Source organism: Rhea americana, unplaced genomic scaffold (assembly GCF_003343005.1).
Source record: "Rhea americana isolate MKP2758 unplaced genomic scaffold, rheAme1 scaffold_95, whole genome shotgun sequence".
Classification (NCBI taxonomy): domain Eukaryota; kingdom Metazoa; phylum Chordata; class Aves; order Rheiformes; family Rheidae; genus Rhea; species Rhea americana.
In genome coordinates this window covers 851,320-867,661 of record NW_028187144.1, presented here as the reverse complement: position 1 = coordinate 867,661, position 16,342 = coordinate 851,320, and the positions used below count along the sequence as shown (strand labels likewise).

The window sequence follows — 16,342 nt, the reverse complement described above, 5'->3', positions numbered from 1 at the left end:
ATGGCTACACAGATATGAACAAAAGAAAACACCTGTAAAACGTTTATGACTTTTGTCTTTCACCATTAAAGTGGACTAACAAAAGCTTATTTTAGTACCAAACAGGCAAAAAGACTGTTACTCCACACCTCAACTCCACAAAAATGGTATTTAATTCACTGCAGTACAGTGAAATTCAAATTAAATCTGTGTTATGATACTTCCTGAATATCTGGATTCACATGCAAAGGAAGAACACTAGTTGACTGTTTACACTGTCTCCTCATTTAATACAGTAAATAATTGTATATCTTTGATTAACAATTGATATCTTCTCACATGAGAGATTTCTGTTTGAAAGACTATGTATATATCAGTTACTAATTCTCTTGCAATTTGCCCCAGATGCACAATTGAATACTCATTTTCAGAAGGGAGAGATAAAATTGCCATATTTGGGTAATTAGCCTACAGCTAAGTTTCTTCACAAATGTTTGTACATAAATATCATTTGTTTGTACAAAATAAAAACTGACATATCTACAGAAGATTTACTTACTTTTGTGAACTGGAATAGGTTTAACAAGGTCTAGCTGTGCTTGTGTGATCGGTGTGGGTGGCCCTTTTCCTCCAATATGATTATTCACAACTGGAGGAGTTTGTGGTCGGCCTCTGAGCAGCGGGGACATACACCGACGTCTTTTCGGAATCCCTTGCATATTTGGTTCTCCAGGTCTTTTATGTTTATTTTGAGGTCCTGATACAAATTCATCTGCTTCATCTATCATCATTCCCTATAATCAGTTTCAACGGGGACAATACTTCAGTTTCATACCAAAAACATGCAGTATAAAATAAAATGTTATGAGGTTATGTTGTTGACCGTATATAAGGCAATTAGGTACAATATACCATCATGTACTGATTTCTCAAATGTCACTTGGAAAAGTATCTAGTTCTTCCTAAAGAAATGAGCTTAAGGCCATTCTCCAACAGTCTTCCAAGAAAGACAGCTGAGTGTGATTGCCCAACTTCTTTTTAAATAAGTTGCAGTATGACTCAAATATTTTAAAGAGGAGCTTTAAATGATACTGATAATTCGGTCAAGTTCAAGACTAAGATTTGGAAGAAAGGAGGAGTACATATATTAGTTAAATCACATACTCAAAGTTACAACAAGCTTTTTATAGGGAAAGCTTAGTAAAGAGAAAATTATTAGATATTAGCTCTACCACAGTGACAAATATATTCCATTTATAAAACAATTCAGAGAGGCATAATTCAGAGAAGTTTCAATAAGGCCTGCCTCCCTGTGATAATACTGATCTAAACACGAGGGATTTTCTTGCAAACAGTGACTTCCCAAATACTTGGAAATGTTTCTCCTACATACTGCCCTTTGCATGGCCTAATTCTCAGCAAAAACATACAACCGTACCTTTCGTAAAAAAAAGTTTTATAGAAAAGTCACCTTTTTGTCCAGTTTGAATGGATTGCCAAATGTATGGAGTCTTCGGGGTTGATCAGGATCAAGCTCTCGGAGGGGAGATGGTATTTGTTTTAGATATTCCTGATAGTTTCCCATTTGTGCTATAGGTACACTGTGAACTTGATCTATCAAAACAAAAAGGGTTTATTAATTTATGATACTGCTCAGCTTATGGGAATTTAGTTTATGTCTACCTCACATCTCCAGTTTTCAGTCTTGACTTTCATTAAATGCATTAACAAAACAGATGTGCAAAACCCACTTGTTCTTGACTAATTGGTATTTATAATACATTTGTAGTGCAAAAAACTTGCTTAAATATTCAATACATCTTGTGAATTTATCATTCTGAAATAGAAATACACAATAGTTCTCTTCTGCACGGATTTCAGTTTTCCAGTGTGTCCCACAGCTTTTCCACAGGACATATGGGTAAAAAAACTGAGACAGAGTGAATTATATTTGAAACCATTATAAAAGCAAAAGCTACAACATTAATGCAAAGTAGTAAATCCATGTTGCATACAGCTTCGATACAAGGCTACCTACTTGTAGCTACCCAAAACTTCTAGTATTTAAAAGATTAGCATTTTACTAAGGAAACAGTGATTTTGAACTACTGCAATCAACAAATTCTTAAAATCCACAGGACCTGATCCTAAGCATTTTACTGATTTAACAAGATGTTAAAGTTGCCAGTTCTTTGATCAAGCTGAACATATGCTGAATATAAGGGAAAAAAAGTCTTTGACATAATATAACCCCTTCCCCAAATATCAACTTCTATACATTTCAAATGATATTAGTGCACCCACAACTTAAGTCAGATTAATATCTGTGATCAAGTGATAATGTAAAAATAAACTTCTTCCTGTATTGCCCGTCCCCATTTTCTTCACTTACTTCATCATCTTCTACTTGTTAGATGCCATTATGTAGTGCCAGAAGCCACAGCAGAAAGGGAAAGGAATAAATTAGCATGGCAACTGAGCTATTCAGTCTTGGCCTAAAGGGCAAAATAATCACACTGGCAGCACCCAGAGGCCAAGGTTACTTCGCCACCGCCCCAATATACTTATTACATGGACAGAGGTGTTAATGTTCAGAACTGCCCTATGATTTTTCTCCTTAGATACATCATGAAAGTTGCAAAAAGGCAGTGGAACAAAGAATCTTAAGTAAAAACCCAAGACTTCTCAAATGGACCAAAGAACAAAGCAGTGAATCTGCATCTTCTCTACCCTCACCTATTCTTCTTACAATAAAATTATGTAAAGAAAAAAAAAGCCTAAGAAGCATTAAGTTCAACCACACTATCAGATATGCACTAAATTTTTACGAACTAAGCCATTTGTTAGAGTCTGCATCTTTTCCTTCAGTGCAGCAACCCAGTGGTAGTGCTATTCACATCATGGTAGGCAAGAAATAAATGGTTATCTAACCTTCATCTTGTCCTTTGAGGAACTTGCAAGTACTCTTCAGTAAATTAGATCTCATTCGTGTTAACTGATCCAAAAGATTTCTTCTGGGTATGTCATAAGCATTTCTAAAAGTCTGAGGTTTCAAATCCTATGGTTTCAGTAAATAAAGCTCCAATTAATAACATATATGAAATAATATCTAGCATTTCAATGGAAGTATATTGAAAATAACAACATTACACACAGTGGTGCTTACCTTATTCAGCAAAGCTATTTGGAACCCAGCATACTCCTTCATATTGAGGTCTAGAGGTCTATGAGGAATTTCCCCAGTAATCCCCTGTAGCAGATGTTGAAAATCGTTCCTATGTGCCATAGACAGGTTGTGTGATCTGCTTCTGACCTTAATTCCAGTCTCTTGCGCTACCTTTTTGCCTACAGAGCCAATGACTCTATCGGACTCTATTTTGGCCTTAATTTGAAATAAATAAATAAATAAAATTGACAATATGCTCTTAAAAGGATTAGTCAGACTTATTCATCTTAAATTCCTACCTAGAAGATTCAACAATGTGCTAATAAACTACGAAGACTATAACCTGGATGAGTGCTTAAGGAGTGCTTAATACATAACTGCTTAATGTTTACTACATTTTAAATAAAGTGAACAGTTGTGCCTAGGTCTTCTGCATATTTCTCCTCTGCTGCCCATTATAGTACCAAGCACCAATATGCATGCAATGCTTTTATTTTCATAAAAATGCCATAATTTGACTAGTAATTCTCTGCAAGTCTGTCTGTGCTCACATAAACTGTTTTTCTGTGGTAACAGCTACATACATATTACGAGAATACTCAAGACTGATTTTCCCACAACTATAGCTGTGATCAGTCAACAATGATATCAATTTTTTAAAAAGCTCAATAGATAGCTACAAGATTAAATAAATTTGAAATACGTGATAATACCTGATTCTGTTTGATAAAACAGTCCTAACTCCCAACTTTTTATCTTTCAGATTGGTACAAAAATTAAACATGTTCATAATGCCAACTTTCTGGCATAATATAGCTGAACAAGGAGCCAAACGCAATTTGGTAACAAACCTCCCAATGTTTGTTTCATAGTTTCATATAAGTTCACAGACTACTCAAAATTTGAATATATCCTTATTTTAAGTATACATCGGTAGAATCTTTCAAAAATTATAAAAGCTTTAAATATAACCATTTTAGATGCTATTGCAGTATGTCATGTTTTAGGAGTCTAAAAAGTTTAACTCAACAGATTAGCTCGTTTAGCAGTATACTGAACAACTCGATCACATGATTTGACATAAAGTACTGTAAACTTTAAAAAGTTTGTTCCTTCCCTCAAATAGCAATTTACATTAACATTCTAAGAAAAAGCTAGTTCATAAGAACTTGTTAGCTAAGTTATAAGTATTAGCTTTACTGTCTCCTGAAGTTTTAAGTCTACTGCATTCTTCTAATATCTTGAACAAGCTTAACATGCACAGTTCAACAAAATAAAAATAGAGTGGAGTAGCAGGGCAGAAATGTTAGCTAGTGCAGGAGACTAGTCAGAGATATGGGCATTATTCTGAACATGGTCAACAATTTGCATAACTTTCAAAAAGTTACTTGCTACTTCTATACCTGTACTTCACTTAAGACTCTGATTTACGTATATTTGCTTTATATTTACCACACACTTTCCATTTAATTTCACAAGCCAAAGAATGAACACTTTCTGGTTCAAATGCACAAAAGTACAAATCCCTGTCTTCTGAGAAATGCTAGAACATCTTTAAGATCTACAGTAAGACAATATGTTTTCTTTTGGACAAAAGTATAGTGACTATACATGTAACAATGCTCCTTAAGTACAAAAAAATCTTAATTTTTACCTCCACACCTATCTTTATAGACCAGGCTATAAAAGTCTATATTTAAATGTCAAGTTTCTCTTCAGTTCAGAAAACAAAAATGCTTTCTTGCTAATCACTTACAGGAATGCACTAGCTTGATCTTTCTGCTCTTTTTCCTTCAAAACCATTGGGCTTGGGTATTTTAAGATTAGCCTGATATTAGAATAAGTTTTTACTGCTCTTTTGCTTCAACATTACCTGCTGACTCAACTTTTTGAGATATGAAATGACACTGTAACTAAGTCCATATTCCACATTGTCAGCTATAAGGTTTGGTGCCCCCATCATTCTCACAGCTTTCTTCAAAGGCTGAAACACAGAATATATTGTATAGTCATATTTAACTTTACAAGTGTAATATATGTATTTTATCTAATGTATCTGTTTCAAATATAATCTGAATTACATACAGGAAAGAAGAAGAAAAAAGGCTTTGGGGCTAAGTTCTTGTTTTGTTGTTTTTAGGCATTATTTCATTCATACTGAGCCAATTAGTCACAGAGATATCACGTATATACTAGTTACAGCTGATTAAAATTTTCATAACATTCACATCTCAAGCTTTCCACAGGACCTCAGTATAAACAAGAACTATCATTACACATGAAAGTTTAGCAGCTCTCTCTTAGATTAACACACTTTCCTCTTGAAACAGGGAAGAATACATCTATAGTGGAAAGATAATTATAGTTATATAATAAAGAAAGAATTTAACAGAGTAATTCATCTTACCCCAAGATAATAAGGAGGCATCGTCTTCAAATAGCTTTCAAATGATTGCCGCCATTTTAACGTTGGCTTTGCCTTGTGTACTTTAAATAAGTCATCTAGCAGTTATAAAAAGAAGAGATAAATGAAAGCTATAGCTCCAGATGAGTATTTTTTTTTCTTTTTTTTCTTTTTTTCTAATAGGGAATTCTTTCAAAGAAATGATAATTCATCAGGGCTTAAATTAAAGCCCTGTAAAGTGTACACTTTAACATGCATACAAATAATCATAAGTACACATGAGATTAATGCTATACCCAAAAGGTGGAACTGAATAAGTTACCCAATTGAACTGATAATCTGAGACAAGGAAAATGATCAGGAAAAATGGCTAATGAAATAGTAAAAGAAGTGGGACCACAGTATACCTGAAAGGATGACTAAGCAGCTCATTCCTACAGGGTGGGTCAGATTCCCAGAGGTCAGTCAATTGGTGAGAAGTGAAACAGGAATATTGATACAATAAATACAATCTCAACATTCTAGCGTTTTGCAGGTATGTGATTAACACCAACAACATTAATTTCATAGTAAACTATTTATATCAGATTGACTTTTTTCAACTGCCTATCACTTAGTAAAATTTTTAGAAAATGGTATTTACCTAGCAGCGGAAGGAGGACGGGGTAATTGTAAGGCATCACAAATAAGTTCACACAATTCAGCGCTGTACTAGCTTTCAAGTAACCAAAAGGGTGGCCAAGTTCACTATATTTTGCACTATTGCTCACATATACCTGCAACAAAACACATTACATTGTACGTAAATACAAAATATTGTATGTCAGAACTTCACATCCCATTCTGACTGTAGAGTGAAACATCCCCAAAACAGCATTCTCTAAGTAACTTAAATTCCATATGCATTCTACTTGCCTGCCAGCAGGTCTGTGGGGATTTTCTTTCCAGGATAAACTGGGTCAGTGGTGAGGGCTCTAACTCGTATTTATCAAAAGGCAGTTTGTCAATGACCATCGGTTCACAGTCAGTGCAGGAGAATTTCACCACAGGATGAGATGTGCGGGGTGGCTAAACACAAACATTCCAGCATTAAGGAGTCTGTACAATGATTAATTTTAAAGTGGGCTATGACAACGGAAGTAATACAGGTTCTTTGGAAACAGCCTTATTTAAGGAGTCTATTCAATGCAGAATCGTACTTATTGTTAAGTCCTAAACAATTAATTTATGAAATAAACACAGTTTTAAAATCTGAAAAAACCTTATTTTCAAAATGATTGCTTTTTTATTTTCCCTACTATGGGTAACACATTATGCAAATAGTTAGGTGCACATACACAAACTCTGCAAACAGAAGTAAATTTAGTATGGAGTAAATAAATATTTTTTTAAATATGTGTGTGTGTGTGTATTGTATACAAAAAAAATCAGTGCTACTTTGGGGCATGCACATTTCTATTCCTCACAGAGGCAGACACTGTATTTTCACATTTGCTGACCTCCTCTATTTAACAACAGATTTCCTTCTTGCCAAAATTAACATCAGTTTCAAAACTCAAAGTGAATTACAATGATCAAGAACAGCACGCATCTAGGAAACACCATCTTTACAAGAACTCCCATTTTAAAAAGGTCTATGAAAAACTATTGTATTTCAGGCAATTTAAGTGGTTGAACTTTCATCTTTTTATTAACACAAGGAAATGTTAATGAGCTTTATGCTTCAGCTTTCAAGTGTAAGTTGATAATATATTGAAATTTCTTTGGTTGAAACTGAAACAGTTTTTTTGTTTGTTTGTTTTGTTTATGATAAAAACCAGACCCCTAAGCCTTCCAATGAACAGTTTTCAGGAGAGGAACTTAAGCTCTTCTACTTACCCTTGGCCTCCAAGATCACTAGTATCTGGGGAAGAGCTCAACTGGGAAGTCTTCCTCCAGTTAGTTTCTTTACAAGAAGGTAACTAATAAATACAAAGATGAGCTGGGAAACACAGAGTTTCTTGGACCTTCCTATCACCTCACTTTGAAAATTTTTTTCTATGAGTCTGTAAACTCCAGTCCTTTCCTTTCAGGATGAGCAACACAAATGTTATCTGCCCATAGAGCTGGTCTTGCCTTGAGTGTCTCCACTCTGAGGAAGGTGTACTGTCCAAGGGTACACACAACAGGAGGCCCAAACAACTGAAGGAACTGGAAGTCTCTTCAAAGAGGATGCCTTCAATAAATACTTGTGATGGAGTTTCTGACCAAGGCATAGAGCAGTTATACTAGGAATGAAAAGGCTGCAAAAGAAGTTGAATGCTAAGACTTGAGAAGTCTAAAAACTTCTGGATGGACAATAGAAGCTATTTTTACCCCAGAGCAGTAGGAGCAGCCGTTCACATGTTCATCTACCAACAGAAACATTAGCAGACCTTCACAAACGTTTAAGAAAGCCTTGACAGTGTTATTTACGCTATGCTGATGGGGTAGGACTGTTTGAGACGACTCCACTGTGAATCAGATGACAGGGAGGAAAAGAAAAATATCCAACTACAGACTCTTAAATATACAAGTGTTACAATATACGTTAAGTTTTAATACTATACTCTCAGAACAGTCAAGAAATACAAGTCTTGAAAATACTATCAGCAAACTTAACTCACCCACATTGCATAAGGAAGATTCAATTTGGACTCAATTCACCTGTGGAATTCCAATTGAAGTCAACAGGAATTTAGCTGCATATCCAATAATCCAGTGCTTTATGCAGTTATGAGGGCTATATATGCTACAAATGAGATAAGAATTTTTTCTTATCTTCTAGCAAATTGGGTAAGCCAACCTTGTGTTTTTAGAGGATTCAGAACTACAACTGTTCACTTGGCAAGATCTATTTTAGTGATTTCAATCAAGATCTGCAATGGCAGAAAAACTAAGGGCTCTACAGGGTAAACGAAGGGAAGCCGATACACCATTGTTCCAGTGATTACAGCGGATACTTAAGATAGAAGTTTTCCTACAGAGGAGCTTTTCAGCATCCAGAGAGCAATGGCTTTTTCATTTTTTAGATGACTACTATAGACTATTTACTTTTATTCACAACTGTTAACTCGCTTTGTGGTTCAGAAGGACATCCATCTCTTTCACCGAATGTAGCCACAGAGGCCAGCAATACTCCGAGCTTTTACCTGTGACTAAAATTTCTTACACGTATTACTCCTCAAACTGTACTTCAAAAGACTTTGTGTGTTTTTCCTAACCAAGGAGATAAATTTCATGAAAAATGCAATGAATTTGCCAGATTCTGAGACACTGGTCTCAGATCAAAAAGGGTGGTTTCTTAATGTCTTGAAGTTACTAAAAGATGAACACTGCAGTATTATTTGTTCATTAGTAATTTATCTGGGACAGCTGGAACACAAGTTACATGTGGCATTTCTTCTTGGCTCACAAAACCTTTATGGTGGTTACAATGAAACACGTACCTCAAGACCTAAAAATCAGCGAATAGGAAATCCTGGAATATTTCCCCATCACATCCCAACCCTCCTCATTGCTTTTATCTAACTTCAGTACTTACCAGTGTTGGAGAATTTTGATCTGGCCAAAAGGATTCAGGTACAGGCCAATGACCTATAGGCACCCCAGTTTTAGGGTTTGGTCGGACGTAAATAAGTTTGTGACAGCTGTGCCAAGGTTGGGGTCCAAAGGGTCTAGATATATCCACCTGCCCATCTATGGAAGAAAAGGGCATTATAACTGTCAGCCAAAACAGTACTGAACTAGTCAAAAATTGTATTAAACGATTTTTGTGAAAATTCAAGAACCATTCAGTTAATATTATACTTCTAAGGATAGTAGATAGTTGTCAGTAAGCACTTCTGCAAAAAGCCAGAAAGGTTGAGAAACTGAATGAGCACTGAATGTTTACCATATCAGATTTGAGAGAGACAGTTATCCGCAGCCCTTTGAAACAATGAGGGTTCTTTCTCCTCCCATCATAACTACCAGAAAAGCTTCAGATGTCCGTGCACGAATGTGATACAGACAACTAAGACACTGATGACTAACTTTTTATTGCAGCAAAGCAGGATTATCAAATCTCACAAACACTTTCCAGCAACATCTTGAGAGAGACCTGGCTAAGCCATCAGAATGAGAAGTTAAGGCTACACAGTCACAGTTGCTATTCAATTCTTAACACAGCCACTTTAACACATTAAGCAAAAAGTGTCTAAATTCACAATGTTTCTGTATCAAGCTATTTACATTTCTAGCTGGTTGCAAACTACTGCTTAAAAGCCTTGAACTCATTTTACTATGCTATAATAGCTTCATGTAAGGCTATCTAAGTAAGTGACTAAATGCGGAGATTTTATACAGAGTGTGTAACAGTTATAAGCCAATATTTTGAAAGAAAGTATAATAGAATTTTAAACAAGGCATGTCTTTTTTGTAGCAATGTCTTTCAAATACCAACTCCTTTTTTGGCAAGTATTATATTAAGCTAAATTTTATTGACAATCATCATTCTGGGTTGATACCAATATAAATGCAAATATTTTTGAGTACCGTCAATTGGTGAGGGATCTGGTCCAGCTTTTTCAAAATTTATTACTACTCCACTCTGCACTTTTTGCACCAATGACTCAAGACACTGATTCAGCATTCTCGGAGAGCACACACAATACGATCGACCTGAAAGGAAAGAATCAAGGTTCAGGTTGCTCATTGTTCATGCCCTTGTTTTAACTTGGATCATTCAAAGTTGCTCCCCGACACAAACGCTGATTATTTACGGACCACTGATTTAAAGCACCTACCAAACATTCTACCTTTTTTAAACAAGAATGTACGTTGTACTTACATCGCATTCTCAAATCTGGAATACAAATGCAAACATATCCTAATGCATATGGTAGTGACAATTACAATAATACCATTTACTGCAAGGTGGTATTTCAAAAAATGTAGTTATATTCTAAAGGTATCACAATATTCTAGTAATATCATGGCTATAACCAAGAACTATTTTCAAAATCTCAGTGACTTCTAGAAAATCTGATATAACAGATGTGATATACTCACAGACACAATTCACATTTGAAATTAGCTTTACACAAAGCTGTGTAAGCAAACCTATTAGATAATTCTCACCACAACAACTGCTTTTCTTGCAGCAAAGCCTTCATGTTCACCTATTTTTAGCATGACGTTTCAGCTATCTGTCTTGGGAATCTTTCATTAAGGCGACTGACAAAGTCTTTCCTTCATAACACATTTCTTAATTCTTTGCTATATCACTTATATCATTAAGTTATTGCTAATTTCAATGTGGTTTAATGACTATCATATATTCTTAGAATTATATCCTCAGTCATCCAGTAGCCATGCTATTCATTTTCACCTCTTCAATCTTTCCTTGTATGCCACCCTATGCTAACTTCCTGATTATTTTTGCTGATCTATTTTCAGTTTCTCTATACAGAGAGGCAAAAAAAAAACACCCAGAAAAAGTTTTTCATTTGTTTAAACAGCAAACTAGCATAGCAAAGCTGAGATTATGTTCCATGCATCTCATTAGAAATATTTGTTTTCCATCACTTAATGATTTTACCTCAAAATCTATGTACATTCACGGAAAATGGGCTCCCCCTTGTGACAGAGATCAACACTCAAACTGCCCATGAATTTCAGTCAAAAAACCCAGCAATAGTGTAGTCTGCCTTACAGTCAGAACGCAGAGGAATGAAGTAATTTTGGAATTCTTTTTAAATCTCTTCTCTTGCCTTTTACCACATTCCCATCATTGTATCAAAGGAATCATTGTACTTTCAGTATGTGATGTTCTCAAAAAATTTTTACAAATAAATTATAAAATTAACGCCGGAGTATATGAGCTTAATTAAATTTTTGATAGGTTAAGAACATGGGTAATGATGGAGGAAAAAAAATATTGCTTTTTCAGAAATATCCTGTGCTTAGCTTCTCAGGGGAAAAAAAATCCTAAACCACATTTCCTTCACTTTTGGCTTGCTTAGATGGGAAAATACCAGGAATTTAACTAAATCATAGAATAGGAAAACTTAATTCTTATAATTTCTAGTTGTAATACCAAAATGCACTGGAAAAATATTTTCTCTTCTAAAAAGCTGCTAAAGAAAGCCAATCCACATTCTTCCATGACAGGTTAGATTAAACTACTTGCAATTTTGCTACAAAAACATCTTTAGTTTTATTAGATCTGAGTTCTGAGTTATTACAAGTAATACAAGAATTTAAAAACACTACTATCATAGGTAGATGGTTAATAAAGCTAAGTTTGATTCATTTTCATTTTTCAAAGAATAGACTKGTCAGGCAAATGCAAGGCGCTCACCTCCTGTGACTTCACACATTGGTGTGATTGCCGAATCATCCACAGGCACTCCTGCTATCTGCTCCGACTCTGGTGCTGTAATACCAGGCAGACGGAGAACCAAAGCAAATAACCTCTGGTCCCATCGGAAGGGCTCCTTAGTCAGCTCACTTCCAGGTAAAGGGGAATTGAGAGGTAAATGGAGCTGAAAAGGAATTTGAATCTGTGAATATACTACTTCCAAAAAAAAAAAAAAATAGAATTCAGGTTATACTGATGGCAATTCACTGAAAACCAACATACTTATCACTGCTTCACAGATATTTGTAATTCARTGTAGGTATTGTATATGCCAAGCTAGACACTCATCATTTATCAACACTTTAAACACATTTCATGGCCACGTGATATGCAAACTTGAGAGCTACAAGCCAATGTTTTCTTTATGATTTCAGCAGTAAAAAAAGCTCAACRGCAGTGCTCATTTGTTCAATTTTTAAATGATTTTTTGCAGAATAGGCCCGTTCTCAGCTCAAAGTATTTTTTTGATTCTTAAAAGGTACAACTAAATGAAAAGGTAGTGTTAATCTAAGAACTCTGCAGAAGAAATACGCTTGCAATAGCTACTCAATAGCTACTTGCTATAGCTAACTCAAAAAATCTAGCTGCCATGGTCAACAACTCGAAACAACAGGTTTGCCAGGCAGCCTAATGTGTGGTTATGTTACAGGAACAAGAAGGCTACTCATGCTCTGCTCTGCCTAAGTGAAAAGAGGCAATTAAAATCAACATTGACATGCCAAATGAGTTCTCATATTTAGGGAACAGATAGCAGTAGCTGTAGCTATCTATATAAAGAAGAATTGCTTGCCATGGGCTGTTGTGTTACCTCTATTTGGGATGAACTACACAATTTTTTTAATTTAAAAGATGGAAGATACTATGCAGGAGCACACAATACAACAGAATATTTCATTTTTGCTTTAATTCCCAGAACTGGTAAAAAGATTCAAAAGTTTCTGACTTTAAATATAGTGAGCTAAAGATACACCAATGGTCAGGATACTTATTAACCCCTAACAGCAATAATAACTACCACTGAGAAACTGACAGAACATCTAAAATTCCTAGTGCTAGCAGTAGTTTCATAACTACTTAACTGAAACAAGAGGAAAAAAAATGTTTTACCTTCTAAGTGATAGCACAGGATTCAGAAGAGTGTAGTCTCTTATTTGTATACATACACCTCTCACAGAGTGTAGCATGAACAAGATGACTGACCAAAATCTACAACTAAAGCATCCCTGAAGAGCTAAACTAGGCTTTTAACAAGTAATTCCAAGTTTCAGAAAATCTTGACAGATCCCTGGCTGATGATCTCACTCTCAGTAAAAGTGGAGCCCTGGCTTCATCTAAAACTACAGCCATAAGCAGGGGGAAGAAACTCCAAATACTGATTTGAGTGGTAAAAACAGTTCCCATTACTCAGCCAACAACACTGATATCAAATTCGAGGGTTAAGCTGAAAAAAAACAGACTCCCAGGTGCAACTGCCAAAATAGAATCTTGAACACTTTATTTTTCACACAACATAAAAAAAAAAATCCAATACTAAATCTTGTTATGTTATGCTACGTTACCAAAGGAAACTATCAGTCTGTTTCAAATCTTGATACATGTCCACAAAAAAGTTTTTAAATCTGCAAAAACTAATATGACAAATTGCCTTCATTTAGTTCATACTAATTACCTAAGGAGTTTGCAACAAACTACTGAAAAAGAAGAATTTTTATTTTAAAAAAATAGAAGAACATTGGGGAAAAAATCTTACATCAGGGAAAAAAATCATGTTTTTTGAAGAATAATCAATTTATTGATGCAATGTCAAAGCCTGGAACAAACGTGACAAATCCACTCTTGTAACATATGAGGAAGCATCAGAACACTTTTGACTCTTCAGCCTACTTGATAGTTTCCCTCTTGAATTTCTGCTTTCGCTGATGCAAGCAGTTAACACACATAAGAGCAGTATTTCCCCCAAATGTTTCATGTGAAATTGGTCAAAGAGTACTCAGCTAAGCATCTGGCTTATTACTGATTTATATGCATGCCTTTCCCCTCATACAAATTGCCAGCAAAGCCTACCTGGCAAAGGAAACTCAGTTAAAAGAACAGCCACACTCCTAGTAAGCGGCCCAGAATCCTGACTGTAAGAGAGTTCAGTTGCAAGCACTACACTGTCCTCACTTGAGACTATTATTAACGAACAACATTCACCAACTTTCCTACAAGGTTCTGAGCAACAGAAAAGCAGCATTTACAAGCTCTGCAGAGTACATTTCCCCTGGAAGGCATACCCACAAAACAGCATTCTGCTTCTTCAGGCATAGCTCGGACTGCTGAGGTATATGGACAAAGACGCAAAGGATCCGGCACAAACGCTATTCTCAGTTCAGTTTATCTCAAACTATAAAATCTTGGCTCAGCCAGTTATACTGAGTGAATCAAAAAAACAGTTCTAAGTTCTCAGGAGGAGGCCACTGCATTACGTACATATTATCAGAAATGACTTCAATGTCCAAGCTGACGTTAAAAACTATCAGCATTTCAAGACAAATGTCCTCACTTCTTTCCCCACAGTTTAATCTAATATTTAATTTAGCATCCATGTTGTCAGAGAAGATATACATTCAATCCAGGCCCCGTTCTTCACAGAGCTTAGTAACTTAGCCTTTTCATCTCTAGTTTATTATTTTAACTGGTATTACCACAGTAACCCAACAGAAAATAAGATGGGCTAAAAACAGTCCATCTTGCAACTTATTTCCCTTTCCCCATTCATATATCAACATGGAAGCACACAAGCCGCTTGCTCTGCTTTGACTTTTGTATTGGTTGTTGTGAAAAAGATAGACTGAACAAGTGAAAGGGAGCAATGGTCTTCAACATATTGTCTATTTATMATCACACATAAGCATCCTCACAGTTTAGTACCGAAAAACAGATTTTTTTTTAACACTTGTTTGTAAGAGCATACATAAGCCCTGCCACTCCAGAATGCCATAATGCTATTTTAAGATAACATGGTGTACTTTATGCCCTTCTTTTTCTCAGTCTTTAAATTCACTAAAATGTTCAAGAAATGAATGAAAGGGGTTGGAGGACAATCTGTTGCATGAAGACATCTTAAAGAACCCAGTTATTGCTGAGCAGGTCTTTAAGCACTTGTCTATACTTCCATTCATGCTATCCTAAGTAGAAGCAGTCTGAAGTCCTCAAAAACATCATTCAGAGGATCCTAGAGTCTCTACGTTGAATAAAAGCTACATCAGCATTACATTAGAGAACTTGTCTTTTCAYAGTTAAAAAATAAATGTATCTGTAAGTAGGCTTCCTCAAGCTTTTCTTGTACCCATATAAAGGGAAGGTATATCTCACATTCCAAACAAATACAGTATTTCATCATTAGAGGACAGAAGGACTAAGGATGGAGACTAAGGTTCAAGCCCACCTGAGAAAACAGGCCCCTAAGAGGCTAAAAAACCCTACTTAGATCCTTAGGAAATGACAGATTTAAGTTTTCCTGTCTTCTTCTGTCCAGAGATAGAGTGCCACAGTTTGGTCTTCCACAGGAGATAACTTAAAATCACAGAGACACCAGGCCAACTACCACACCACATCAACAGCATGATACATTCTGCCATCCTGATACTAGAGGATTTCCTCTAGTACTTGTACTTTGAACAAGTGTACATAGAGTTGACAGTTATGCTGTATTCATACATCAAGAGCACTGGGGTTCAGTATCACATGCTGTGACAAGGTGCCCATAACTTCAATAGAAGCTGAGATGCAAGATAAGGAGCAAAATTACTCTTTTTAGATTGAACTGCTGGATATCATTCAGGAGGGTAATGAATCAGAGCTGCATGAGCTAGTAGAACATAACCAAGACTAGCAAGAATTATCTAGAGTCAATAGGAAAAAGTATTCTGAATGCTTATTCAATAATTAATGCTTCTGTCTACTTAATAATGGGTCATAGAAAGTGATAAAGAACCACTAAGGAGTATATCTTTGTTTATCAATTCCTACCTCTACTAAATTTCAGAGGCTTTGAAGAAACAGCCGATCATAACAAATGGATCAGATGAAAGAGGATCTTAATGTCTTTTGTCAGAATACTATCTGCATATTTTTCAACATGGATGAAGAACAACATAGTATGAAAGGGCTCTGCCACATTTTTTGCTGAGCTGATCAGAAACCAGTATTTCTGCTGAAGAGGAATTACTATTAAAAACAATTCCCGATCACTCTTGAGAGTGAGCAGGATCTTGCCACTTGTTACTGTTATTACAGTAGGGAAGCAAGACGATTAGTCCTTGAAAGGACCAGTGTGACAGTGCACCAGTTCTGGGATGAGGGATCCAGAGTCTTTCCCAAGACCCTT

General features: G+C 35.7%; 1 protein-coding gene across 2 annotated transcripts in view; it reads right to left on the bottom strand.

Annotated features, from left to right (window-relative positions):
• The window catches only part of INTS6 (integrator complex subunit 6), a 47,277-nt gene that overhangs the window by 8,353 nt on the left and 22,582 nt on the right, over positions 1-16,342 (bottom strand). Inside the window, exons 3-13 of one of the 2 annotated variants that reach the window (XM_085325007.1) lie at positions 11,911-12,094; positions 10,104-10,229; positions 9,112-9,266; positions 6,465-6,617; positions 6,193-6,325; positions 5,553-5,647; positions 5,019-5,129; positions 3,146-3,361; positions 2,911-3,037; positions 1,451-1,593; positions 539-773 (exon numbers count right to left, since the gene is read on the bottom strand). In XM_085325007.1, the coding sequence (XP_085181133.1) occupies positions 539-773; positions 1,451-1,593; positions 2,911-3,037; positions 3,146-3,361; positions 5,019-5,129; positions 5,553-5,647; positions 6,193-6,325; positions 6,465-6,617; positions 9,112-9,266; positions 10,104-10,229; positions 11,911-12,094 (1,678 nt within the window). The remainder of the gene's footprint in view (positions 1-538; positions 774-1,450; positions 1,594-2,910; positions 3,038-3,145; positions 3,362-5,018; positions 5,130-5,552; positions 5,648-6,192; positions 6,326-6,464; positions 6,618-9,111; positions 9,267-10,103; positions 10,230-11,910; positions 12,095-16,342) is intronic. The other variant, XM_085325008.1, reaches the window with a different exon arrangement.